The 25942-nt window shown below is 40.9% G+C and overlaps 3 protein-coding genes across 11 annotated transcripts in view; all 3 read right to left on the reverse strand.

The window, feature by feature from the left end:
* slit1a (slit homolog 1a (Drosophila)) overlaps positions 1-946 on the reverse strand; it is a 94310-nt gene extending 93364 nt beyond the window's left edge. For 4 of the 8 annotated variants that reach the window (XM_052079365.1, XM_052079363.1, XM_052079366.1 and 1 more), the window contains exon 1: positions 336-946. In XM_052079365.1, the coding sequence (XP_051935325.1) occupies positions 336-508 (173 nt within the window). In that variant the 5' untranslated portion in view covers positions 509-946. The remainder of the gene's footprint in view (positions 1-335) is intronic. The other 4 variants (XM_052079371.1, XM_052079369.1, XM_052079370.1 and 1 more) reach the window with 1 other exon arrangement.
* A 2866-nt stretch (positions 947-3812) lies between these two features.
* LOC127609909 (rho GTPase-activating protein 19-like) lies at positions 3813-9755 on the reverse strand. Its single transcript, XM_052079473.1, has 11 exons — positions 9643-9755; positions 9155-9408; positions 8135-8215; positions 7106-7315; positions 6790-7016; positions 6630-6716; positions 6456-6521; positions 6044-6253; positions 5866-5961; positions 4923-5018; positions 3813-4763 (listed from the first exon to the last, which is right to left on the reverse strand). The coding sequence occupies exons 1-11, from the start codon at positions 9693-9695 to the stop codon at positions 4731-4733; spliced, it is 1413 nt and encodes a 470-aa protein (XP_051935433.1). The 5' UTR covers positions 9696-9755; the 3' UTR covers positions 3813-4730.
* A 344-nt stretch (positions 9756-10099) lies between these two features.
* Positions 10100-25897, reverse strand: abcc2 (ATP-binding cassette, sub-family C (CFTR/MRP), member 2). Of its 2 annotated transcripts, none has more exons than XM_052080362.1 (33): positions 24477-25897; positions 23791-23930; positions 21318-21491; positions 20978-21124; positions 20747-20884; positions 20535-20657; positions 20390-20445; positions 19428-19674; positions 19110-19294; positions 18759-18936; positions 17589-17843; positions 17392-17457; positions 16709-16846; positions 16476-16622; positions 16311-16395; positions 16164-16230; positions 15942-16068; positions 15101-15277; positions 14712-14879; positions 14300-14489; positions 13927-14062; positions 13753-13852; positions 13441-13660; positions 13198-13352; positions 12935-13090; positions 12503-12702; positions 12293-12419; positions 12103-12204; positions 11476-11619; positions 11225-11383; positions 10992-11158; positions 10484-10678; positions 10100-10403 (listed from the first exon to the last, which is right to left on the reverse strand). In XM_052080362.1, the coding sequence occupies exons 2-33, from the start codon at positions 23833-23835 to the stop codon at positions 10274-10276; spliced, it is 4704 nt and encodes a 1567-aa protein (XP_051936322.1). In that variant the 5' UTR covers positions 23836-23930; positions 24477-25897; the 3' UTR covers positions 10100-10273. The 2 variants fall into 2 exon arrangements, with proteins under 2 accessions (XP_051936322.1, XP_051936321.1); XM_052080361.1 differs by having other exon boundaries at positions 23791-24242.
* Between the last annotated feature and the right edge of the window lie 45 nt (positions 25898-25942).

The raw sequence follows: 25942 nt of genomic DNA on the forward strand, positions 1-25942 counted from the left end.
AAGGCGGGCGGGTGGGGGGGTTAGTCGAGCGGAGACCCAGAGTGGGGGATGAAGTGAAAAGGAGCTAAGTGGGGAATCAAAATATAAACTCCAAATCTTGAACTCTATTTCTTCAACTTTAAAAGTTGGATTTGTGGTAGGAAATTACGTTTGAGTCAATAGTTGCCACACAAAAAGCACACATCCGCTCAGTCCCTCTCGCCTATTTACACCTGAATGGAATGCCAGTGTCTGACACGCAGCTTGACAAGCACGGCTATTGTTCTCAATCTTTGGAGTGACATCAAGCATGCTACCACAGCAGGGAATAGTCAAAGCGGGCAGGTGGTACTCACAGCCTCTCGGTGTTGCGTGGGATATTCCTCGGCATGGTCCTGAGCCCCAGTCCGTGGCAGTCAACTGTGGTGCCGCTGCAGGTACACAGGGCAGGGCAGGCACCCGCGCCGGCTGTCAGCAGGGCGCAGAGCATCCCGGCCCAGACGCACATCTCCAGCGTGCCAAAAAACATCCTTTTGCCTAGCTTTATCAACACCGTCCCAGCCTGACTTATTTCTTCCTGTCCGCCTTCTAAGGAATCCTGCTTAAAATTTGGAGAAAAAAAAAATGTATGTATTTTCAGCCAATATAAAAAAAAAAACAATATAATTTCCTGTGAGAAGTTTAGATAGACAAATCCCTTTTTGTTTGTTTGGGTCTTGTACTTCTCGTTTTGAGTTTGGTATCCCCCTCAAAAAGCAGTTCTCTTGCTCTTATTGTCTCCTTGCAAACTCTTCTCCTGCCTTGGCTCTGTGGAGTGGCTGTGGTGTGCGCACGTCTCCTCCTCACTCAGTCCCACTCCGCTCTGCTTGCCTAAAGAGAGAGGAAACAGGAGGAAAGAGCAGAATGAAAAAAAAGTCTCTCTCTCTCTCTCTCTCTCCCCGACACACACACTCACACCAGTCATCCATCACAAGGATCTACAAATAGCAGACCCCCACGACTCCACCCCTACCCCTCCCTCACACAGTATACACCCCCTCAATCAGAACCCTGCCTGAACTCCCTCTCATTCTCAAGATCCCTCTTTCATTCCCCGGATTCTATTCACCATCCACATATCTTTATCTTTTAATTCCCACCCACTCCACTCCTTCCTTTCTCCCAGGTTGCCTCCAGGCGTACCCCCAAGAGAGCGGCACCTAACCTGCAGAGCCCCTGCCTGAGGCGCTGGGGAGGGGAGCTTGAGCTTTGTGTGTGGCGGTAAATGTGTACCGGTACATGGAACAAAGATTAATCCAGCAGGGATGAGCGGAATCAACACCTCGGCCCCACAGAGGCAAAAAAAAAAAAGACGTGTACACATCAAGTGGAGCCATATGTGCAAATAGTCATATGAGCGACAACGTCATTTAAACACATGAGTGGTACCGACACATTATGAAAAAGTCATACCTGCTCGGCCAATGGGATTTATGGATGTAAATTGGTATGACACTCGTCTCTCAACTGCAGTAACAGTTCCTAAAGTGGATAGAGAATATTATTTCAGATAAGCAGCATTTGTCAACCATCATTGGCCATACATTGCAATTTACATTTCTTTCAAGCAAAAGAGTGACATTTACTTTGAACGGCTCATTACGACGCTTCTATCTTTATATCGATTTGCATTTCGAGGAACGCTACATGTGGATTTGGGCTGGGAATGTCTCATTACTGAGAGCTGTTGACAGACGCTCACACAGAAATGCTCACGCTTCACAGTAATGTCTGTGTGTCAAATTCCTACCATGAAAAACAAAAAAAAGAACATTTGGGAGAGAAAGTAAGAGGAAACAATTCCAAAACAACTTTGTTTGAGGCTTGTGTAGGACACTCTGTACACTAATGTCTCTGTTTCGTCTGTGCGGCCAAAATGTAAGTGAAAGCACACTTGGAAACTCTTTCACGACAATTTTGCAGCCACTTCCAATAAGGGCTTTGCGCAGACGACGGCTGTTTATTTGGCATATCAAGTTGAGTCATAGAATATTGGCATCATGCCATTTTGAACATGACCAGACATGAGTCTGACTGCTGCCAGTCAACTTTGGGCAACAAACTTTGCTTTCTAACAATTGTTCAGTCTTTATTGACTTAAATAACCTCTGTTTAACTTATACTAACCAGTAAACAAATAACACAGCTGTTTTTTATTCAGTGCTGTGCTTATAGTTCACCTCGGGACACTTAGATTCCACAGAGGGATTTTGCTGCAGGGTGTATCCTTCCTAACATAAACACGGCCCAAAGAATCTCATTCATTGGTTGAAACATGAAGAGAAAAAAAAAGAAGAAGAAACACTGGGAGAAAAGCACATGTGCACATTCAGGTGTACTTATGGATACTTTGGGAGAAGGGTGGTCCATCTGTCTCATTAAAAGTGTCGGCACGGTGTAGATCTTGGGTGGGGTGGGGGGGGTCGGGATATGTCGCTCCACTTCGGGAATGCACACAAAACACAACAGGAATTATTCTGGTGCTTTCAAAGCAATGGGGGGACATGTCTGTTATTTATAATTAGACTAGAAACGAGATAATACTGTGCACAAAACAGGAGGCCTGTCTTAATTAACTTGCAGGACAAATGGATGAAACAATTCATAGTACAGAACAATGAGAACATTAGTGCAGTTGCAGAAAACACATTTCTGCCTTTCTTACTTTAAAGTAAGTTGAATTTAGTAGCTGATTTTTTTATTTTAGGGTACCGATAAAAACACAAAAAGCCTGTGTTTTAACCAGGATTCCAAAACGATGCAATCATATCATCTCACTATTTACCTTGTGGCCCTGTTCAAGGTTGTATTGACACAAACCTAAACGGGATGGTTCTGAATACACAGCAGAGACACACACTTGACACTGACATATATCAGTTTGTTCGACTCATTTACAAACTGATTTTGAAAGATTGCTCACTGAAACCTGATTACGGCAAAACAATAGAAAAGTGTTGCCATAATGGACACGACCCCTTATATATTTACACAGCTTGAGAAAGTCGTGCCATTCTCACCAGTATTTACAACATATACTTACAATACCAAACATGCATTGACATGGATCCCATAATGACACACTTAGACATTCCTACTGCATCCACCCACACACCTTCAACTAATTTATTACAAACTGAAAAAGCCTTTGGTAACAGTTAAAGGTCAAGCTTTTTTTGCACCCCTATCATTATTTCTATTTGCTGCTCATGGGTTGGAGGTTGGCATTTATTTCAATTTCTTTGGATTTTATTTGACGTTCTCTGTGCCGTATTAAGTCATCAGCGTCTCCTCGTGAGTCTTATTGACTGCAGGGGATGCACCAGTTCACAAATATATTCTATGGATTCTTCCTAGAAAAGAGATCAGTGGAAAGACAATTGTTGGACACATTTAAATGAGTATACTGTACTACTTGCTTTTTTGTCTAAGATGATACATGGAAGGTTTTTAAGATATGTTGGGACTTCTATTTAAAAAAAATAATATTCTGTTTAGTTCTAAAACCAATACAAAATTCAAAATTACCGTATATTGAATGCAAGCTTTGTTATTTTGACTTCAAAATGGCGCCGCGAGAGTGGCTGCCTTTACAGGAGCTCCCATTTTTTTGTTGTTCTACTTTCTTCCTTTCATAACTTTGCTGCTGTGAATCTGGAATTTCTCCATTGCGAGACTAATAAAGGTTTTCTTAATCTTAATCTATCCATTTGCAACTAAGTAGCGCCATCTGTTGGTCATGGTAATAATTGCAAGCGCTTGCTTGAAATGGAAAAAACAACTAAGAAACAGAATATGGTTTGAAGTCTTTTAAAAGGGCCTTTTTGGGGTTCACAGTAGCATAAATACCACCAATCAACACAGTCCATTTAGTTGACTTTGCCACATCAGGCTTGTATTGTAACAACTTGGCAGAGAGGCTGTGGAACTGGAAGAAACCACAACTGATGAGAACTTTACACAAGAGTGGCTCAAAACCCTCACAGAAAGCACCCCACTAAAAAAGTAAACGACTTCATTTGCCCTCAACCAGCAACACAAAAAGGGTAAAAATTCTTTCACAGCTAATACGGTACGCAGAAAGACAAAAACTATGCAGAGCTGCAAAGAAAGCAAAACTGACCTGAAAAGGTCAAATGTACTCAAAAGAGCACAAACACACATTTGAGGGATAGTAGTATACCTGGAAAAAATATATACAACAAAAACATAACAGCAATGAATTCCCAAAGAGAGAAATATATCATCTCTAGAAAGTGTCCTTTGGACATCAGATCCTAAATTAACATCATTTAAACATACTCCGCTTAAAATAAATTATAACACATTATGATGTTTGGGAGACCTAAAAAAAGTAAATTGCACACATTTTGTGTTGAATAGAAATTGCAAAAGAAATTCACTTTAAGGCACGTCTCTGGTCTTCTAAACTCAACATTTCTGTGAAATGGTCCCAGTCAATGAATAAAAAATATGTTTTGGTTAAAAAAACACAAACAAACAAAATAAACAACAATAACAACAACATTAAACATCAATTGCCATGCATTCATGTGTTGTTGTTTTTTTTTAACATTTCCTGAAGAAAATTGTTATGCGGCTGACTGAAACAGAGCATAGCACCCTCACTGCTCAGATAATCAACAAACTGCATTCTCTCCGAAAAATACGCAGGAATAAAATATTGGCTGGAAAGGCATCCACCTTCACAGCTAGATGGGAAGTTTCTTCACTTGGAGTACAGCCTAAAAAGAATTAAGAGAGAAAGGGAAGACACGATTTTGACCTCCATAATGTATTACTGAGATAAGAAGAAAAAGAAATCATGTTGGTGTTGGCTTTATCTTTGTCAGCTGAACCAAATAACAGTCATTCTGGAGATACAGATCATAGTAGGGACTCACCCCTCCACTGCTGTTATCACCTGAGCAGCTGTCTGCTGCCCCCTGCACTTTGCCATTTGCCTTTTCTGTAGATATTTGGCTTCCCAAGACTTTCTTCTGTTTCGACAAACAAAACCATTACTCGAAGCGATGCAATAAGAAACTAAAAATGATCGTGTTCGAGTGCTTAAAAAACGTGCTCGTCACCAAACTAAAAACTTTTGATTTAGTCATTGGCACTGTCTTGTTAAGGAATTGATGGATTATCAAACCAATAGATAACTACTTTTGAAAATTGATGAATTGTTTCGATACCTTTTGAAATGTAAAATTGTCCCAATGCTCCGAGATTCAACTCTCAATATTAAGTGTCATATTTCTTTCGTCTTTCATGAAAATTGATTGATTATCTGTGTTGAAAAAAAATTGCTTTTACTTTGAAAAACAATGAACATTTTGCCTATTTTGAGACCAAACCAGTAACTGAATCACAGTTTATATTTTCTGCACAGTCAATTTGAAACAATACCACGTTTTTGAATAAATGGATGGAAATTCACACATTTTGCTTGGTTCGCTAATTAATAATCAACAGATGAATTGATTATTGAAATAATTGTTTGCTGCAGCCCTAGAGTATATTAACCCAGTGGTTATCTCGATTTCACTATTATTTGTTTGTTTGTGGATTTTTTAGCCATGCACAGACGGTCAGTTACAGTTACATTGCACAAACTGAAAAACACTTTAAAAAAATATTTTTTTTTACATACAAATGAATATGTAAACTGTATAGTCGAAATAGTATTATCTTTTTAAAAATAATAGTACTGTACAGTCTGTCACAGCAAGTAGCGGGCGCTTCAATGTTTTGAAAAATTTTTTTTTCAGAAATTAAGAGATCTTTTTTCTTCTTCTCCATGGTTAACAGAGCTGGCACTGTGTACAATTAATGTCAACACACCTTAATAATTCCACCCAAAGAGCGGGATCGCCAGTGCTTCCTGCTGAATGGTGAGCTGGGATCCGGTGAGGGTGTCACCAAAGGTTGCTTCTCAAACTAAACACACACCAACACGGCACATTAGCCTGTTCAGTTGAAAAAGGCGCCTTATCACATCGATAAAGTATTTCACACTGACCTGCCTGATGAGTTTCTTCTTCTTGGCAGACTCGGGCATGTTGTTGACTTGGTGGTAAAGTTCTCGCAGAGCTGATTCGGTGTATGTCCCAGTATCCGTCAATTTTTTCGAGCTGTTGCCACTTATCTTTCTTGTGCAAGGGGAAAAAATGGATGCAGGATGTGGCACAGCCGGCGGCTCTTTGGTCCCCGAGACTAACATCAGGTCATCCTAGAATAAGCAGGTACATTTCAGACTATTTCAATTGCAGTCATTTAAATAAAATCACAGTGTCTATCTAGAGCTCAACTACACAATGAAACCCTTCAATCACAACTAGATGGAACACGTGCGGAAAATAAATTGAATTCAACTCAAAGAAAATATGTGTTGCAGTTAAAAAACTTTAAAAAATAAAATAAAATAAAAATACCTTTGATTGAAGAGTTTTGGATCCAGTGAAATATATACGCGCATATTCTTTGATAGATGGCGGGGCCTTCAATGAAAGAACAGCAAATGTAAATACAGTAGAATGATTGTAGTTCAAGTTTACAGCCCCAATGTCCCACTTAATATAGTCAAAGCTTTTTATGTGCTAGTTTACCTTGAACAGCTTTTGAGAGTGACGAATGAGAAATGCTATGCCATTGTTTAGCTTCTCAATGTCTTCCTGAAGATCGCATGCCATCACCTACAAAAGAAGACAAACTATTCTGGAAATACTGTGTTTCAGGAAATCTGAAAGAAAAGTAAGTGATCCGCACATTTTTGGGCCAGATAATCTGTGGCGCAAACATGGTTGCAAGATTGATAGCGGACATCTTGTTGACACGTTGGTTGCGCGCGGTGTGATAGAGGAGGTCCAACAGGAGCTTCAGCAGACTGCGGTTGGCTGGTGGCAGCAGCATGAAAATCAACTGATAGGCTTCCACCTGCCGATCCTTGTCTGGAGTTTTAGTTTTATCTCCTTTCTCATTGAAGAGAGTCAGCTCTGTGGATGTTAAAAATGGTGTGTGATATAGAAGCTCAAAAAAAAAAAAAGTACCGGTACTATTTTGTTTTGAGACGTGAAATGGGCACCTCCAATTTTGAGGTGCGCATGATAGTGTTTGTGCATTAGCAGAGGCTCAGGCAACTCCCCCAGGTAGGCTTTGAGCAGCGAGGCGGCATCGTTGGGGTGGAAGTCTCCCGTCTCGAGATCTATTTCTGCCCCGGCATTTAGCATCTCCCTCAGCGCGGCCTGTCGGAGGCTGTGGCCCGGCACGCGGAACAGCCCCTCAATGTGAAGATCTGAGAGAAAGCCCAGATGGAGGAGAAAACATGATGTCAGCGGGTAGACACAGTGACAGACAGAGCGAACGAAACGGAAAGAAAGAGAGTGGGTGCGCCAAGGCGAAGTGCTTTGTAATGAATAATTGACTCCAGCATTTGGACGCAGTGTCCACTTTTTGTGCAAATACGTCATTGGCTTTCCAGAAATAAATCGAGAAGACGTCATGCTAATTCAAGGCTAGCAGGCAGCAGGAAGGTTCTCACAAAATTTGAAAGGCACAGGATGACTAAGCAATTTGAGCGTTCTTGGCATTTTCACGAAAAGAATGCATCTACATCAGTATAAGTGCCACAGTGTCATATATTTGATAACCCAGGACATGAGGTGTCTTATAAATTACAAAAGGCGAATATGTACACGGGGATCCACAATCATACATTCTGTCATAGAATGGGGAAGCATTGGTCAACCTACCTGTAATACATCTATGGAATGGATAGATAAACTTTGTTATTTGAAGACGCTTAGCATTTTCTGACCTATTAAGTGAAATTGGTCTCTCAGAGCTCACTTATTTAACTCAGGTCACTGATATACTGTATGTAAAAAAAGAGTTGTAAAATCCAATACATTCTCCCCAGTCTCCCAGGGAATTTGTTGTCAAAGACTCAACTGAAAAGTCATACGATCAGTCTGTACCATAAATAAACACCCTCTAACCCAATGTGTTCCTTCTTAATGGGGATACATGCAAATATTGTCACATCGCGTTCATAAAAAGCCTCAAGGAAAAGTGCCCTTATATGAAGTGATTGAGTATATGAAACAACACTCACTTTTGCTCAGGTATTCAATCAGCTGATAGATCTGCGCTATTCCTTCTTCAGTCAAGGGTGCACCAAAAATTACACCTTTCTCTGGAGGGGGGAGGGGGGAGGCAAAATGTCATCAACATACACAAAAGGTTTCAACATTCTAAGATTCCTAACTCTCATCAAGTTACAAAGGATGAGCCGTTTTAATGTGGTCGCTCGCGTCCCACAAATTATTGGCGTAATCAATTTATTCCCTGCACTTAAGTAATACAGTGCATTTGTTTTGCCTCGTCCTCTGACAAAGTGCAAACCCGCTTTCAAATACAAGATATAAGCTGTCGGTATGTTTAGTGTGCAAAGCCACAGTGATGCCAAGATGGGTTGAGGGTCCTTCTCACAATGTCTAATTATGTGTCTCGCTACTTGAGGTCACCATGAAAAGGGGCCCAGGGGAGGGCGGGGGGGGGGGGGGGGGGCAGTGCAACTGACAGTTGAGCGTGGCCTAAGATTATATAAATCAGCATGTATTGTATTAACAGGTACACACATTGGACTATCAGCCCATATTGAACTCAAGTATTGTTGCAAATTAATGAATTTGCTATCATGATCTTTCACTGATCTTGTCATAAATGCTGTCATTTTGTATGGAGAGACACAACAAAAGAAAGCCAGCTGTATTAGGCCATAGTCTGTGGCAGAAATATGATAAGCACTTTTACTGGTTAAATGGTCCGCATATTTTTTGTTGTTGTTGGTTCCATTTTTATCACTTTCTTTTCATGTTAATGTGATTTCTAAATAAATTGCCATTCGTGTCATTACATTTTAAGGAAACAACGATGCCTTATTATATTTTCGGTCTGTGAAATTTTGTCCATGCCGCACAAGACTATAGATATAAAAAAGAAAACAAATTAGTTTCGGACTGGGGAGGTACTTTTGCATTGCAAAACTGCACTTACATGGGCTGGACAACAAGAAGAGTGAAATTTAAACAACATGAAATTAGCATATGGATTTCGTCTTTTTTTAAATCACCTTTTCGTCTCAGGAAGTTAAAGGAGCGGAGGAAGCCAGTCGAGGATGGCACCCTGGGCTCACAGTCCCCTGTGAGCTCAGCAAACTCTTCTCCTGGGAGATCGATGAGTCGTGTGAGATGTGCCAGGACCAGATCTGTGAAGGTCTGTGGATGTTCATGTTTCAGCCTCTCGACAAAGAAGTCCGGGTTGAAGATGACCGGCTGGCATATGTTCGATGTTTCCATGCTTGTAAACACACAGGCTCTTGTCTCCCTATGTTAAAAAAACAAACACATTCAAGTGAAATTGTGCAAACTCGCAGTAAGTTGCTCAAGTTTTGTTCACGCAGTTACAGTATTTTGCGTCAAGCAGCATTGCTAGCTCACGCCACCGAGTACCGAGAATTCAAAACGGTCGGATACGACGTAATTATATCCCCGCTTAAGCAAAAATACGTAAAACTTGAGCCTTTGTCTTTTTGAGAAACGTTCGTTTTAGAGCCGGTACCTTCTTTTTAGCTCGTGTGTACTTTGAGTACGATCAACAGACGCCATTTTCATTTTGAATCTTCCGCTGTTTTGTTTTAGTTCTGCCCCTTGTTTTCTGATAGGAAACAATATAATGACGTCACATACGGAGCAGTTCATTGGATAGGCTGAGTTTTAGGCAAAAGGGCGGGGTAAACCGTCAAATCGCAGAGTACAGAACAAAATCGTATTTCTTGGCCAAGTATATTTAAAAAACAAAACAAAAAAACTAATTTGTCTCGGGTCGTATGAGCTGGACTAGTTTTGGAATAACAAACCGAACTAGTAAACTAGTGATCGCAATCGCAAATACAGTTACAAGAACAACATTTACCAAACCATTAAACGTATTCCAAATACTGTACTCGTAGGCTAACAAGTTAGAGGGAAAATTTTATCTCTGGCAAGATTTTAATTGTAAAACAACCAAGCAGGAGTTGAGAAAACACATTTATTCATATTTGTTTTCTGTATACAGTGTATATAGAATTATTTACATGTATGATTGTGTTTATGATGAATACAAAAGTGTCAATGCACAGTACAACAGTACAATAAAAAAAGAAACTTCAAAGCCAATTTAAGCAATCTTGTTTTAAAATACATTCACATCAAAGACTTGTAATTTCCGCTTGTGTTATCCCAGCATCCTTTGCCATTGCATAGAAATGACCTTGTTTTTCAAGGAGATTATTTGGCGAATCAAACTCCACTATCCTACCAGCATCGAGCACCATCACCCTGTGGACAAGGAAACAGTAATGAGCTACATACTTCTAGGCCACATACAGCATAAGCAAAGTTGAAAGGAACCAACCAACCTCGAACTGTCCATGATGCTGTGCAGGCGGTGTGCGATGGTGAGAACGGTACAGTGTGCAAACTCTTTCCTGATGGTCGTTTGGATCAGGTTGTCCGTCTCCAGGTCCACAGCCGCCGTGGCCTCATCCAGGATTAATATGCGTGACTTCCTGAGTAGTGCGCGGGCCAGACACAGCAGCTGCCGTTGTCCAACACTAAGTGTGTTGAGGTGTGGCACACAAACAAAGTATCGTCAAAGTCGAGCTTGTAGGCACACTTGTAGCATTGGAATCCAAGGATAACTAGAAGGTGTTGCCCAAACTAAGATTAATGAATCAATTAATTCAGACATTCATTCATTCATACGGTAAAGCCTCTGAAATTGGAAAGTCAACCACACCCGATTATTATTTTTATTTTTTTGTGTGCAAAACACAACTAAAATTGTGTGCCCCCTGAGCAAATAGTACAGAGTTTAACTCTGCTAGAATGTGTATTCAAAAAGATATGCTCTTAGCCAATACCCACCTCAGGTTCTCTCCTCCTTCTGCAACCTCATGCTGCAATCCCTCCGGCAGCCCTGCCACATACTCCTTAAGATGGGAGAGCTCCAGGACTTTCCAGAGGTCCTCATCACTGGATCTATCAAAGGGATCCAGGTTCATTCTCAAGGTTCCGGAAAACAACACTGGATCCTGCACAGAGTCGAAGGAATCAGTATCTGGAGCCATTTTATAGTGTCATCTTGGGATTGTGTGTACCTGTGGTATGATAGTGAGGTTGTTTCTTAGGTCATGTAGACCTATTTTGGAAATATCAACACCGTCTATGAGGATACGACCATCAGCAGCTTCGATGATTCGGAACAAACAGTTGGTCAAGCTGGATTTCCCAGCTCCTGTGCGGCCTACAATTCCAATCTGTATACGAAGAAAGCTTTGAGTAAATACAGTGTGATCAAATAAGTAAATCCAGATGTAGATTATGTTCAAAATTAAATCCATGAGCAAACCTTCTCAGTGGAGCTAATATCACAGGAGATGCCGTGCAGCACCAGATCCAAACCGGGTCGATAACGGACCTTGTAGTTTTCAAACTGCAGTCTTCCTGCATCAGGCCACTCCTTTGCTGGCCGAGTGTCAGTTACCCACTGGGCCTATGGTTACAGAAATATCACATTAAATGATATGTGTACAGGGTGGAGGGATTTATTTGTATGCATTTTCTAATAATATCAAACAATGCTCCTGGTTTATTACAACTGAAGGCAAGTGAAATTAAAATGAGTGTTTAAAAAAATCCATCTTAATACTCTTTATTAATTCTTGTGTACTACTTGCTGTCCACACTTTTATTCATCAGCAAAACCCGTAAAATGTACTGTAAATTAAAAAAAAAAAAAAAAGGTGAAGGGTTAAGTTGCTAAGTCCACACTGAGTGTCCAGACAATGAATGCCACTGTGTACTACACTACATGATGGAGTAGAAAAATATAGGGATCAGATTATGTTACATTATACACTGCAGACTCACTTTTTTTTTCAAATAAGCAAAACCTACATTTCCGGCAACAACAGTTTCAATCAATAAAGTGTGGGATATTGTCAGTGTCTGCTAAAGTGCTTTTATGTTGACATACCTCATTTTCAATGATGCTGTATTCACTCACTCTCTCCACAGCGACAATATTGGTCTCCAGCTCGGACGTCATCCGAACAAGCCAGTTTAAGGTTTGGGTTACCTACAATTCCCGCATGAGAAACAAAACTCACATCATAACTGCTTGGTCCCATCACCACCACCGACACCATCATCAGAGCGTGACTTACGTTAAGGGAGTAGGATATGGAAAGGCCAACCATGCCGCTGTCCAGACTATCTCTGGAAATAACCGCAAGCAGGGCAGCAAAAAACACCACCAGATTCCCTACAAACTCCAAACGAATTGCCAACCATCTGTCCAGGGAACAAACATGAAAAAGGACCTCTCCATTTAATGACACCCATCAGTGGAAAAATGAGTCATTTCGCTCTCTGACCTGTTTGACACTATCCACGGGTAGACGGTCTTTAGGTTTTCATCCATGGTGGCTTCATTGTGCTGGAGGAACCTTTCTTGATGGCCGTACGCTCTTATCACAGACAGGCCTGACACAGTCTCGCCAAAGTGGGAATAAATGGGAGAGCGAGACACTGAGTCGAGCCGGCGTAGCTGCCTTGATGTCGCAACATAGAAGCGCTGTATGAAGGTGTCAAGAGATTTATTTTAAAAAAAACATTAAAAAAAACAGGAAACACAAATCCAAATTTGACATTATTTCAGAAACCATATTACTGTGTATCTTTCACTAAAATAAAATACAAATCATGGCATGAAAGCATGCTCGTGATGCTTAAAAGGATGCAGTTAAAGTCTTTGTTGAAGTTTGAATTATTACAGTAACCTGTTTCTGCACATTTGCTCTTCTCACCTGGACAAAGAAGTAAATCACCGCCAGGGGAATGATGACAATGGTGAAGAAGGGAGTGGCCAGGCAGATAACAAAAAGGGTCCCCAGAACCCCCAACAGACACAAGATCCAAGAGCGGAAGGATTGTGGGATGGCCTCATCTATTGTAAATATATCCTATTGGACAAACATAGAGGAAATGTGGATATACTCTAAGAGAAGAAACATTATTAAGACCACCGTTTTTAACTAGGTGGATCCTACAACTTTAGAATCGGCCTGACCTTTGCAAAGCGGTTGACAACCCTCCCAATGGGCGTGGTGTCAAAGAAAAGCATTGGCGCGCGCAGTATGTTGTCGAGCAGCCTTGAATGCAGGATTCGAGATGCTTCAACGGAGGCATTGGCGAGAAGAAGAGTACCAAGGAACACAAATAAGCCTGTCAAGAATAGAATTTTATATATTTGTAAAATACTGCATCATGAAACATCCAATTCAAAACAATCCATTGTACTTGTAACGGTTACCCTGAATCACTCCAAGAGCGCCAAAGACTCCCACCCTGGTGTCTCTCTTTTCTGCAGGGTACGTCATGTTGTAGTACTCCGCTGCATCATTTGTCCAGTCACTGAGCCAGATATTCTGGCCAATGAATGCAATGTTCTGGATGAAGTACACCAGGAAGACTGCGGCAGTATATCCCCAGCCCATGGACCGCAGGTACTGGAGGTAGACTGAAAATTTTACCTGGACATGAAAGCGAGGCATTTAGATATACCTAATGCCATTTCTTGCTGTATTTGGGTGACTGAATTGATTTGAAAAAGAATTGAGACTACCTGTCCTGTTTCCATAGCTTCCTTTTCGATTAGCCTTTGGCCTTTGTTTATTTCTTCGACATTTCCAGATTTCCTCTTGGAGTCGTTTCTTGCTCGGAAACTACAATGGAACAAAGCAGTCTCACTCACCCAATCATATATTTTGTCATCCCCTTCTCCATTGTCATCCTATACCTGCTGTTGCGCTGGCTGCGGCGGATGCTGTTCCCCCTTTTTAGAGTTGCAGTGACAGTGTCTTCTAATGGGGAGTCAGGTTGGGTGTCATCTCCCTCTGGGACCAGGTCCTCATCAGCAACACCGTGGCCATGCTCTGTGGAAGAAGCACGCGTTATTTTACAGTGCATAAAATGGTCATTTATTGTTCTTTTTGGCCTTTAACAATGCATATCTGTTAAAAATCCTTTCACTTTTAAGACTTTCATGACATTTAATTATTCAAATTGGTAAAACATTAAGTGAATTGATTTTTTTCATATGGAGAGACAATGATGTAACTAAAACAGTCAGGCAAACTATACTTTACATTGTGACAGAAAGATTGCATTACCTGACTCAGACTTGTCTGTATTTTTATTATTCTGCTCTTTGGCGTACGTGTCCAGAAATTCGGAAAAGGCGCCTTTGCTAGCACGCAGACTGCTGTAAGATCCAACCTCAGAAACCACTCCGTCGACCAGGACTACAATTTCATCCACATGAGGCAGGAAGCTCACTCCATGAGTCACTAGAACACGTGTCTACATAAACAAAAACACACACAGGGTTTCAGGAGTTGATTAATCGTAAAAACTAGAACAATACCTATAGAGTATAAAAAATTGGAATGGCTTTCAATCCACTATCTCTGGTTGAACATAACAGTATAACACTTTTTGTTCCCATTAATAAAGCAAAGTGATTACGTCATTCCACACAGATGACAAATGACAGTTGTTTTGGCAAAAGATGCATGCACAGACCTTGTCTCTAAGGATTCCCTTAGGTCCAATCACTTTTTCAAAAAGGTGCTTCCCCACGTGAGAGTCCACAGCAGACAAAGGGTCATCCAGCAGATAAATGTCAGCCTGACTGTACGCTGCCCTGGCCAAGCTCACGCGCTGTTTCTGACCACCTGACAGGTTGATGCCCTATTACAAAACAAAGAAAGAACAATAGAACAAACCAATGCACGATCAAACACATTTTGAATAGTCCATACTGCGTTTTGGTGTGCTTTGTCAATCTAAAAAGCTCCATAAACAACACACACATCAAATGTGTCCACATGACATGCCCGAACACAGAGCAAAAACCACAATAAATATACAGCATATATTTTTTTTCTTCGTGACTCGAGCGCTGTTCTTACTTTCTCTCCAATCTCAGTCATGTCACTCCCAGGGAGAAGCTCCAGATCCGGAGCCAGGGCACAGGCCTGGATGACTTCTTGATATCGCTTCTCCTCAAGGGGAGAGCCAAACATGATGTTATCCCTCAGAGTGGCATTTTGGATCCATGCTTGCTGTGGTACAAAGGCAAGTGAACCCTGGAAAAGAATGAATGGTTCGGTTTACTTAAAAATATCTGAATCTATTGTTTATGTCCTCCTCTCAAAGTTTTTTTTTCCTCACAATTTCATGTTAAATATGAAAGAACTTAAAAGTCAGCCTGTACGGAAGTACACAGTACAGTATTGCCATGCAACGCAACAGGTAGCAGTGCTTTAAGAATTTGATCAAAATGGCACACAAGGATAAAAACATTCAACTAGGTCTGCAGACTTTAGATGCGACTTGAAAATAATATGGTCATTCAAAAATAATTCAATAAGGTTGATTCAAATAATAATTAATCAAAACGGAAACCTGCACGTTCTATTACATAATAGCGTCACCTTTTACACTCATATTTCACATTTATTGTACGTGCAGTGCAACATTTTAAAGACAGAATAAGAATACTGCAATCAGCCACCCTGCCCGGCGACTCATTTTCCTGAGTCCGAATTTTGGTTCCATTACTGAAATCAATGATATTTTGGAGTTTATCTCCGGGTAGCTGGAAATGTTAGCGATACAGTGTGCATCTTAGTTATACCATCAATTGTTTCTTCATTTGGTGTTTCAGATCAAAAAATAAAAAAAGATGAACTAAATTTAGCGGAACTACAATAATAACCAATTTTACAAACAAAAAACAGAAGATGTCACCTGAATGTTAATGAAGCCTTTGATACTATGCATTTCTCCCAGAATGGATGACATCAGAGAGGACTTGCCCGAGCCAACAGCTCCCACGACTGCGACCAGCCGACCCGGTTTGATGTCCAAATTGACACTGATATTTGAACACGAGACGAGAACGTTCATTCAAAATTACAGTAGTGAGGCATTATGGGTGTGTTGTGGATGTGTTTATCGCAAAACTTATACTTTTTAAGTTGGGGCTCGCCATCTTTTTCCCATGAAAAGGAACCATTGCAAACATTAACAGCAGAACCTAAAAGACACATGGGATAGATTCATTGTACCTATGCCAAGAAGAAAGCGATACTGATTCTCAGAAAAGCATAAACATACCGAAGCTGGGGTCATGGCGCACGACATCACTTTCAAGGTCTTCACCTCCCAAAAACTTTTCAAGACGCTTTCTGGACACCGTTGTCTACATTGCAAAAAGACAAAATGAGCCTTTCAGGACAGACGCGTTATGTCTGAATACGTCATATGACTTTGTGTCCTTACTTGCACAATAGCAGCGATGAGCATGGGCAGCATGGCCAGAGGGAATCGAAGGATGTTGAAGAGAGAGATGGCAGTGAACGCCTTCTCAGCGGTCAACACGTTGTCTGAGCTGGCGACTACAAACACAGCAAAGGTGGCCAAAGACACCTGGAACACAGACAGTGTGTGAAAAGCTGACACAAACAATATTCTTTTGTCCCTCTGCTCATACGTGGCACATCGAGGGGACTGACCAGAGCTGGAGCACAGCTGAAAATGAATGTGGAGACAGAGGTGAGGTAAGCAAACTTCTTCATGACGTTGAGTTCTTGGCCTCTGATTCCTTGAACCTGCGCTTGGAAGGATGGCTCCCATGCATACAGCTTCAGAATCTAACAGAAGAACAATGAGGAAATTAACAAGTCTCTAGATGTGGAGACGATCTCAGGATATATTTACAATCATCAATGTTTGTTTGTGGCACGGCAATTTGTTTTCCAAAAATCTAACAATCTAATTGGCCTTGAGTGAAGAAAGGTTTCCTACCAGCTTAAGTACACAGAAAAAGTTGTGGTCGCACAAAAGAAGGTCCTCCGGGTTAAGTCTCTCAAGCTCAGAAGGTTTTGATCTAAGGATGTACCTATTGTTTTTCGATTTCCTGTTTTATTTTGGGTGCTTATTTTTCCTTACTAGAATGTCTTCCTGCCGTTGGCCAGCTTCCTTAACTTTGTGGTTTTTCTGTCTCTTATAAGACATAGAGTATGCCGAGTGTGTACTTACGTCCCTCGTGTACAAAAATGTCTTTACCTCACTACTCTGACGGTTTTTTGCTCGTCAATGATCACCTCATTGAGTGCCGTAGCTGAGAGGTAGTGATGATAAAAGTTCTGCCACTCATTGTAAATTCATGAATTCTGTGGAGACAGAAGAAGCTCACCTTCATCCCGTTGAGTATTTCATTCATGATTTTCAGTCTCTTGTCTTTGAATTTCATGTTCTCAATCTGAAAGGAGATGATGGAAATCAGAGAGGAAAGTATGTACCGGTAGTGAAGGTAGAAAAACACCTGAGCAAAATATGAAGTATGTCTGTAAAAATGTGCCACATTATGACATTTCTGCATGTGTTTATGACCTGGAATTTTCTAGCCTTGGTGGCCAGCAGTCCATTAATTGGCACCATAAGAATCATGACCAAAAGTCCAGCCAACACTGAAGGTCCAAGCTCCTGCCAAAGGAACACAATGGACAGGGCGATCTGCAGGGGGCAGGACCATAGCAGGTGGATGAAGTTCGTCACGTCATTGAAGCGCTGGGCATCGGCAGACATCAGGTTCACCGTTTCGCCGACCGTGGACTCTTTACGAGTGTCATTAGACACCACCAGTGCCTTGAAGAAATCATGCACATAATCATATCATGGCTGTAACACAGCACGAAATGTACCGGTACATAACTCCAAAATAAATTAGAGCTATTCGATTTTCAGAAACTTTAGAACACACAGAAAATGTACAACAACCTTTACAAGTGAATTAAATTGGACTTTTGAATGTGCATGTCCAACTGTTCAGTGTTTCAGTATGAGCTGAAATGTGGCAAGAGGCATCATGACTGGAAGAATAAATTCCAACTCTCCTTATGATAATGCGGTTCAGATTTTGAAATCATAAGACCCAGATGATACCTAATAACTGATATTGACATCCTGCTATTGGGAGGTGTCAAACAGGATCTGGAAGCAACCGCTGCAGAAAGTCACGTGTCAGATGCTGCCAGTGGGCCAACACTCCACAATGAGTGGCCAGCCCAACCAAGAAGGTAAACACTGCCCTCTGCTGTCAACTTGAAAACCTAATCTCTGGTATTTTACACGAGGCTACTTAGGCTTTTTATGGCTCAGCTATTTTCTTTTAGCTGAGTTGCTGTCTTGAAATCCACCCTTTGGCTCTCGACCTATCACGACCCAGCTATATTCGCTTTTTGCATCAAACCCACTCGCTCCTGTGTAACCTACAAATATCCTGCTGAGTAACATGTACAGTAGTGATTTATTGATATGCCACTATGACCCAGAACGTCCAATTAAATGGGTGGAGGGGGGCGGGAGTGTGACTGCACAAGAAGAAATAGATAAGAGAGGGAATGTCACATCACTGGTTCGGCAAAATTTTGAGTTTATTGTGAGATTTTCATTCCCTGGTATTTTGTTTTCATTCTGAAATTGTATCTGAAAGCCAAGGACCCCGAGCTTTGTAAATTGTGTAACAGCATGCTTTCTCATGGACTCTATTTTGTTTTTTACCTTTTTGTAAACGGCAGCCATGATAGCAGTCCGGACCTTCATTCCCAGCACGAAGCAGCGCTGGAAATACTGCTGCAGGAAGAGAGACTGCAGTAGGGCCACCGCCAGAAGCAACACCGCGTATAGATAACCTTCCCATGTATAACTACTTTTGTCTTGAGTGAAAGTGATCATCAACCTGGGAAGACACAGAGGCAAGGTGACGTTGATTCACACTGACCCAAAATCCCGGTTATCAACAATATGGTCAAAGTTACTTCCAAAATAACAATTAACAAAAAATCTTGAGGCATGTGATCAGTAACGGTCATTCCGAAATGCTCATAATCATTCTGCTCAAATTTGACTTACTTTAGCAGCTGAGGACTGGCAAAAGAGAGAAGGTCCTGTAGAAGTTTGAAGAAGGCCGACTCAAGCAAAATCCCTTTAAATGTCTTGTAGATGGTGGGTATGAGCCATGAGGTGGGATAGTTTTCTTCTTCCTTCTTTTTCTTGCTTTTCTTTGCTTTTTCATCTTCTTTCTTGACTCTATCCTCCTGAAGAAAAAGAATGGGAGCACAGACTCATAAAATAATGAATACGGCTGCATGCACAGAATCAATACATGAAATCAGTTTGCAGAGCAAGAAACATCGACAGCGTTGGGGTACAGTGTATGATTTTTCTCACCATCATCAACACGTCCTGACTAATGCCTTTCCCAAGGCCGCTGGAGAGTCCATTTTGAAATGTTTCACTATGGGGTTGCTTGTTTTGTTTTTTGGCCAGCTTTTTCTGGTAGCGCTGCCGAGCTGCGGCAAACTCTGTCTGCATGAAGTGCTGGAAGTGCTGGCTGATGTAACCCGTAGTGTCCTCCTCATTCAAGGCCCACATGTCCTCTTGAACCAGGGGTTGCCGGTACCCTTTTATCGCCATACTGAGGAGTGCAAGGCAGGATGAATTTGTGTTCATTAAGGACAGTAAAGTGCAAAGGTCTTGGGTCATCAGCTTTCGTGTTTGAATAGGCTTTCAATTTGAATCAGGTGTGTTGGAAGAGGGAAAAATGTAAAACATGCAGGACACAGGTTCTTTTGTCGCCTGTGAATTAGAGTGAAGGGGCGAGGGGACTGGTGTCTTTTTGAGTTCAGGCAATATTTTTTCATGTGGAATAATGCAGCTGGCGATTAACCGAGGCACTTAGTAGTTGAGCGACAAGTGTAAAATATGCCACCTGTGTGAGGTTTGACACTTATTTCTTCATGTGGATGACAAAGATTAATTGAGGCACGGGTCTATTAGAGTTAAAAGGGTAAAAAGGATGCGTTTATTTGAGGTGTGACATTGTCCACCTGGCAACTTATTGAGGAATGGTATTATTAGATCAAAGAAGAGGAAAGTGTGGCGTCGATTTGAGACATTTATTTTTTACGTGGGCCACATTCCGCAATTTATTAAGGCACAGAGTGGTTATCATGCAGTCTCATGCCTTTCTTAACTGTATTTTTTAGTGTGTTTTATTACTGTAATCTGATAAATAGAGAAATAATTACCAACATATGTGATCAATAGAGAAGTGTTAAAAACACATCATGGTACCCTTTGGACGTTTGCACATTAAAGTATAATATTTGTTCTTGGTTATGCAGGATTACCTATTAAACCAGTTGAAAGTGATTCTGTTCAAAAATGGTGCACCTGCCTCTGGATTCTGTCAAGGAAAGATAAAAGTTGGGAATGTGTAGGACAAAAAAAAAAGAAAAACAGATGGGAAATATAAACACTTCACCAATCATATACCTTTTTCACAACCTCCCTGGCATCTGGAGAGATGTCTGCCAAACCTGAGAGGATGAGGGCTATCACTTCCAGGCCAAATGAAATACACACAAGGCAGAATCGGGGGAGGTCAACAATTTCTCCCTGGTGGCCAATATGGAATTTAAAAACAGGGTTTGAACAACAACGACAGGGCTGAGTGATGACCGGTTGGTTGCGCTGTCAATTCTTACCTGTCTGAGTGCCGCTCGTATGACGGTCTGCAGAGGGAAAACATCACAGAAAGCCGTGAGGAGCCAAAAAATGAAAAGAGTGGCAGAATCTATTGCTCCACTTCGTCTTAACCCTTCTTGGCACAGCAGGACCAAGACCTAAAAAATAAAATAACAAAGGGAGGACAGAATGTAAGCACACATCATCTCTCCAAGACAAAAGCCAGAGTTGGGCTAAATTACTACACATACCCATGACACAGCATAAATGATGGGGTTTGTATAGTACACAGTAGGACTCCTTTCTGCTTTAGGCACGTCTTGGTTCGGACCAAAGTCCTCCGCTAATGTGATGGCCAGGCCTGCTATGGCAGTCAGGAACAGCAGGGAAGCGACAACCTGAGGGCATAAAAGGCATGATGCAAACCCAGAATGAAACCAACAATGCTATTCATACAAATCTTAAAGATAAACTGCAATTCATGTATAGTGATATTTTTTTGGGATTTTCACTTGCTGCAATCCATCTTCATCACACCTGGACTGGAGGTGCAAGTTTTTATTTGAAAAATACAGATGAGTGTGATATGACCTGTTTGCAGGTATAGAGTCTGGACAGGCATCCTGTGTCTTTTGTTCTCCTGCAGAGAGTCAGCAGGTGCCACGGGGCACACAGCCACAGGAAGCCCAATGGGATCCACACCAGCACTGTCTGCTCCAAACATACTGGCAGATCTGGATCTTCTCTCTCCACATATGAAGAATTCTGCAGCATGACATGAATAAAAATGAGCTACTTCTTCAATGGAAGGCCAAAACTCTGGATATTAGGTGTTGTTTAAAAGAAAAAAACTAAAATGAAACAAATAATAAGATGGTTCCAGTTAAGTCATCAATCATATCACCGCAGTCAGCATTGCAAATGACAATCTGTTCTCAACTGCCATCCCTGGATAAATTAAGGTCGGCAAAATATTATTATTATTTATCAGTTAACAAAGAGTGTACTGCGATTTTTGAGATTCTTCAGCATTTTCTGTGAAATCTGTAACTGTGCATTGTTCGCAATTACAAATTCATACTGTGTTTTGTCTCAAAATGCTAACAATATTCTTCCAGATTCGGTTCTGCACGCATTTTGGATAAGCATACAGGCAAGCTTCAATGTCATGAAACATAATCACGTGAGAAGTTTAAAGAAAATGAAAACAAATATGAAAGAACTAGCTGGTTCGCCGCCCTCCGGGCGGCTCATCAGCTAGTTCTGCGGAAGGCTGGTAAGGTGGGCCTTCGGCCCACAAAAGTGTTGTTGCTTGGTTCAACTTTTTGTTCATCTTCATTGCTTATCGCGAAAATAAAGAGATGTTTAGCTCTACTAAATAACTAAAAATTTCATTGCAATGCTTGTGGGTAGACAACATTTTTTCGCTAAGATGCCCGCGCGATCGTAGTGAGCCACTGCCTGAGCGGCGCAGTGGCGGCGCGGTGAAGTAGGTACGTTTTGAAAAGGGACAGACGGAAGGACAGACCGCGTGCGGGACGACGCGCAATATATATATAGATAGATAAAGGCTTTTTGGTTGTGCATTTTGTAACTTTTTTTCATATTTTCAAGGATAAAATTATGTACTGTATTTTTGGAAAAGTATTTTATGTTTACATATATTTTGTGGAAAATCATGGGTGTCTAAGAAAAACGACCATCGGAAAAGTAGTCAGACTCCTATGAGAATTACGTTGTATGCTTTTGCAAAAAAAAACCCCAACATTTTCACTTGCGATAAATGTCATAGTTTTACAGGGATTAAGTAATTTTGATGAAGTATATTTTATCAATAAAAAGTTGTTCTGACTTACTTAATTACACTAAAAAACAAATATAAATGAAGAGTTGATTAATCATCCTACTAAAGCTCTCCATGTTCTACTACAAACTTGCCACAAGTTATCAAACATGCTGAGTCATTGCTTACCTAACAGCATTTATTGTCCTCTCATATGCTTACTGAAATTAATATCAAATCCCAAAGTTGCATGAAAAAAAACTAATATTCACTACATAGTTTTTTTTTCTTTTGTGTCCACATTATTTCATAAAATTTGATTAGGAACTGCCTGATTCGATAATTTGTTGTAATTAATGCAATGCTTCGCAGATAAAACCAACTCAACTCAAGGCGTAATTATAGAGCACTTTCAAACAGCCATCGCTGCATACAAAGTGCTATGCATGGAGCAACTAACATATATACAACAACAAAGCAATAAATCAGTAACAAAGATGGTAGAGGGCACGAAACAGTAAAACTCAGATCAGATCTGAGTCATGCTGAGTCAAACGCCAAAGAATACAAGTGAGTTTTGAGGCGGGCTCTAAAGACGGGCAGCGAGGGGGCTTGCCGAATGTTCAAATTACAAAAATGGTTAGAAATATAATCGATTCATTTTGTATGACACATAGTGTAATTGCTAAGTCATTTTTTGAAAATAAAATACTTTGGAAAGACAAACCAAGAAAATATATTTTTAGAACAAATATGGGTAGTTTTATTGATATTGTAACAAAAACTTCAAGTCAGCAAAAGGAAAAACACCGAATAATACTAATGATTAAAAGTAGATAATATAAACAAAATACTGTATTTCATTTTAAATGGGCTCAAACTGCCATTATCATAGATCATACATGTAATGTAATTCTGAATTGTACAAGTGAACCACCATATAATAAAATAAAGCACAGCGACTGACTCCACACTGACAAGACAAAAAATGTTTTGTGTGATACTGTGGCCTGGAGATGAGTGTGTAATGTTTATTTACATTAGCATCTGATAGGTGGAGTAAAAACAATTTGTGTATGCAATTGATAAAAAGGCTATAGCAAAGTCCTATGGTTATCATCATCTTTGTTTGTCTTTCCACCAATGACATCACAAAAACGTTCCCAGGTGGTGATCCAACTCAGATCTATTTTTCCATGTATGACAACCGAACATGACAATTACTCCATCGTAGGTAAACTAAAAGCTGTTGTGCGGTGATATGAAGCCAGTCACACTCACCCAGAAGACAGAACCACAGTACTCGTCCAGGACGGCGGCACACATGGTCCTCAGGGATGCCCTCGGGCAAATCTTAGCGGACCGGTCAACTTTTGATGCCTCGGTCCCTCTGGCTCCCTTCAAGAGCTCCTCACTCTTGCCTGTCCGCCCACAGGATGACAATGGCAGGATATGACGAAGGAGGGACTTTGAGCCATGAGTCTTTTGAAACTGAAGGCAAAACTTGTGATCGTGAAAAGCGACAAGAAAAGATTCACAAGAATAACGATTCGGTCAGATGATTATCCTCCTGGTTGTCTTCAAAGACATACACACAAGCATCAGTCTCTTTTGGGGTGAAGGACAACACTAAATCACTGCAGTCATTGTTGAGAGAATCCAGCTAGCACCAGAGTCCACAGACACTGCTCCACTCACAAACGTGTCTAAAGTTCAACTGTTCAAAGAGACAGCTGCATGAAAGGGAAATACAGAAAGCGAATGAAAGGGGGGCAGAGAAAGAAAGAGAGAGACATGTATCCCTGGAAAGCATTCTCCCCAAAACGGAAAATGTTTCAGAGAAAGGGTGGGGAATGAGCTCATTAAAGCCCCCCTTTTCCTGTTGTCTTCCCCACCTCCCTGCACGACATAAATATTTTAGGAACTGTCATCAGATTAAACTCGAGAAGCCATGCAATCCAACTCACTTCTTCACGGCCACGGAAAGTCTGTAAATACAAACAAAGAAAAGAAAAAAATGAGAGAAAGAGAGCAGTGTCGACTGTTTGGCCCAAACACTTTTTCTGTTTTCAAAATCCATGTCGCAGGCTAAGATTATTTTTTTTGTTTTTTTCAAGAATGAGTGAAACAAAATGTTGCGGTGGTGTACACATTCTTTTCTGTTGTAGCCATGTTCTTCCATGTGGTTATTTTCATGTTAATGGAACACAGATGCTTTGCTGCGTCACTCTATTTAGGAGAGGACAACCTCAAACAAATTCTCGCGACTATTTGACACACACGTGCATGCCATCATCAATGTGAACTGAGCTGTGGAGAAACAGCACAGGAATGAACCGGGGATGGACCTGAAGTTAATGATTATATACTGTACTTGACAACACAACATGGCCCACAACGCAGACTCAGAATGCACGTGCAGACTCAATGGACATGTGACGTAAAAAAAACCCCAACAAAGTCCACAATGACATAACCGCGCATAATAAAACGGTAATAAACATGTCCTCTAAATTACCGGTATGACTATGGGCTTACATCAATGGCTGACTGTCGAAGGACTTCACATGCCACTTGACAAATATTAACAACATCCCCTGATATTGACCACACAAAGAGCACGGTAAAAACAACAAGATATTTGGTTAATGGCAAAGAATAAGAATTTGTAGTAATAGCGTAATTTGGTATTTAAAAAAAAAATCACACAGGCCTAACAATGCATTTTTAAAATGGTGGCAAATTGAGATTATTTGTACTCACTGTGTATACTTATGCAAATACGTAAGTAGGCCACAGCATGACGAAAATGCAGAAGAATGTTGGGCTGCGAGAACCAGATGTTCTCTAATCGAGTCCTGAAAGCCACTTAATGCTTACATGGACAATACCAAACTAAAACACCTATACAGTAATTGTAGTTCTTCTGCTAACTTTGAGTTATTTCACTTGAACAAATCATTAACATCTCTGTGTAAAACAAGTCCATATTAAAATCTATAAAGACTCACAAGTGCCTACAGCGTGGCATTGGACTGTAATGCTCAGGATAGGATCCAAAGTTCAGTGTTTACAGTTCATGATTCCATCAACTTTTAAAATGAACTGTCTTTGACATAAAAGCTGAGGAGCTCATCTATAAGGCCTTGGGCTTGACTGTCCAGGTGTCCTTGAGCCTCACCGCCTCACTCAAGAGTCGCGGCACCGTTTGCCACTTTTCATGCCATCTTGCCTTGCATGTAAGAGTGTGATCAGGTTGAGTGTGTCATCGCCCACTTATTCATGTGTTGTGCAGCCCTAATATAATGTGTACTGTGAATGATTACACTTACAAAAACATAACATCAAAATGGGCCGTCAATCTCCCATACCTGTATGCTGAGGTATTTTTTTGCTATCACGAGAGAGTAAGAAATTTACAATGGCCTTTAAG

Source organism: Hippocampus zosterae, chromosome 11 (assembly GCF_025434085.1).
Source record: "Hippocampus zosterae strain Florida chromosome 11, ASM2543408v3, whole genome shotgun sequence".
Classification (NCBI taxonomy): Eukaryota; Metazoa; Chordata; class Actinopteri; order Syngnathiformes; family Syngnathidae; genus Hippocampus; species Hippocampus zosterae.

Coding starts and splice junctions, on each gene's coding strand:
- abcc2 (XM_052080362.1), bottom strand. CDS start 23,835: ATGTGTGCCGCCGTCCTGGACGAGTACTGTGGTTCTGTCTTCTGG. Junction 16,069..16,163: donor GGCGAGCCCCAACTTAAAAA/GTATAAGTTTTG, acceptor TTCAAATATCAG/TGTCAATTTGGACATCAAAC. Junction 12,205..12,292: donor CCATATCCTACTCCCTTAAC/GTAAGTCACGCT, acceptor CGGGAATTGTAG/GTAACCCAAACCTTAAACTG.
- LOC127609909 (XM_052079473.1), bottom strand. CDS start 9,695: ATGAAAATGGCGTCTGTTGATCGTACTCAAAGTACACACGAGCTAAAA. Junction 6,522..6,629: donor ACTCTCAAAAGCTGTTCAAG/GTAAACTAGCAC, acceptor CTTTCATTGAAG/GCCCCGCCATCTATCAAAGA. Junction 5,019..5,865: donor CTTTGGGTGGAATTATTAAG/GTGTGTTGACAT, acceptor TTGTCGAAACAG/AAGAAAGTCTTGGGAAGCCA.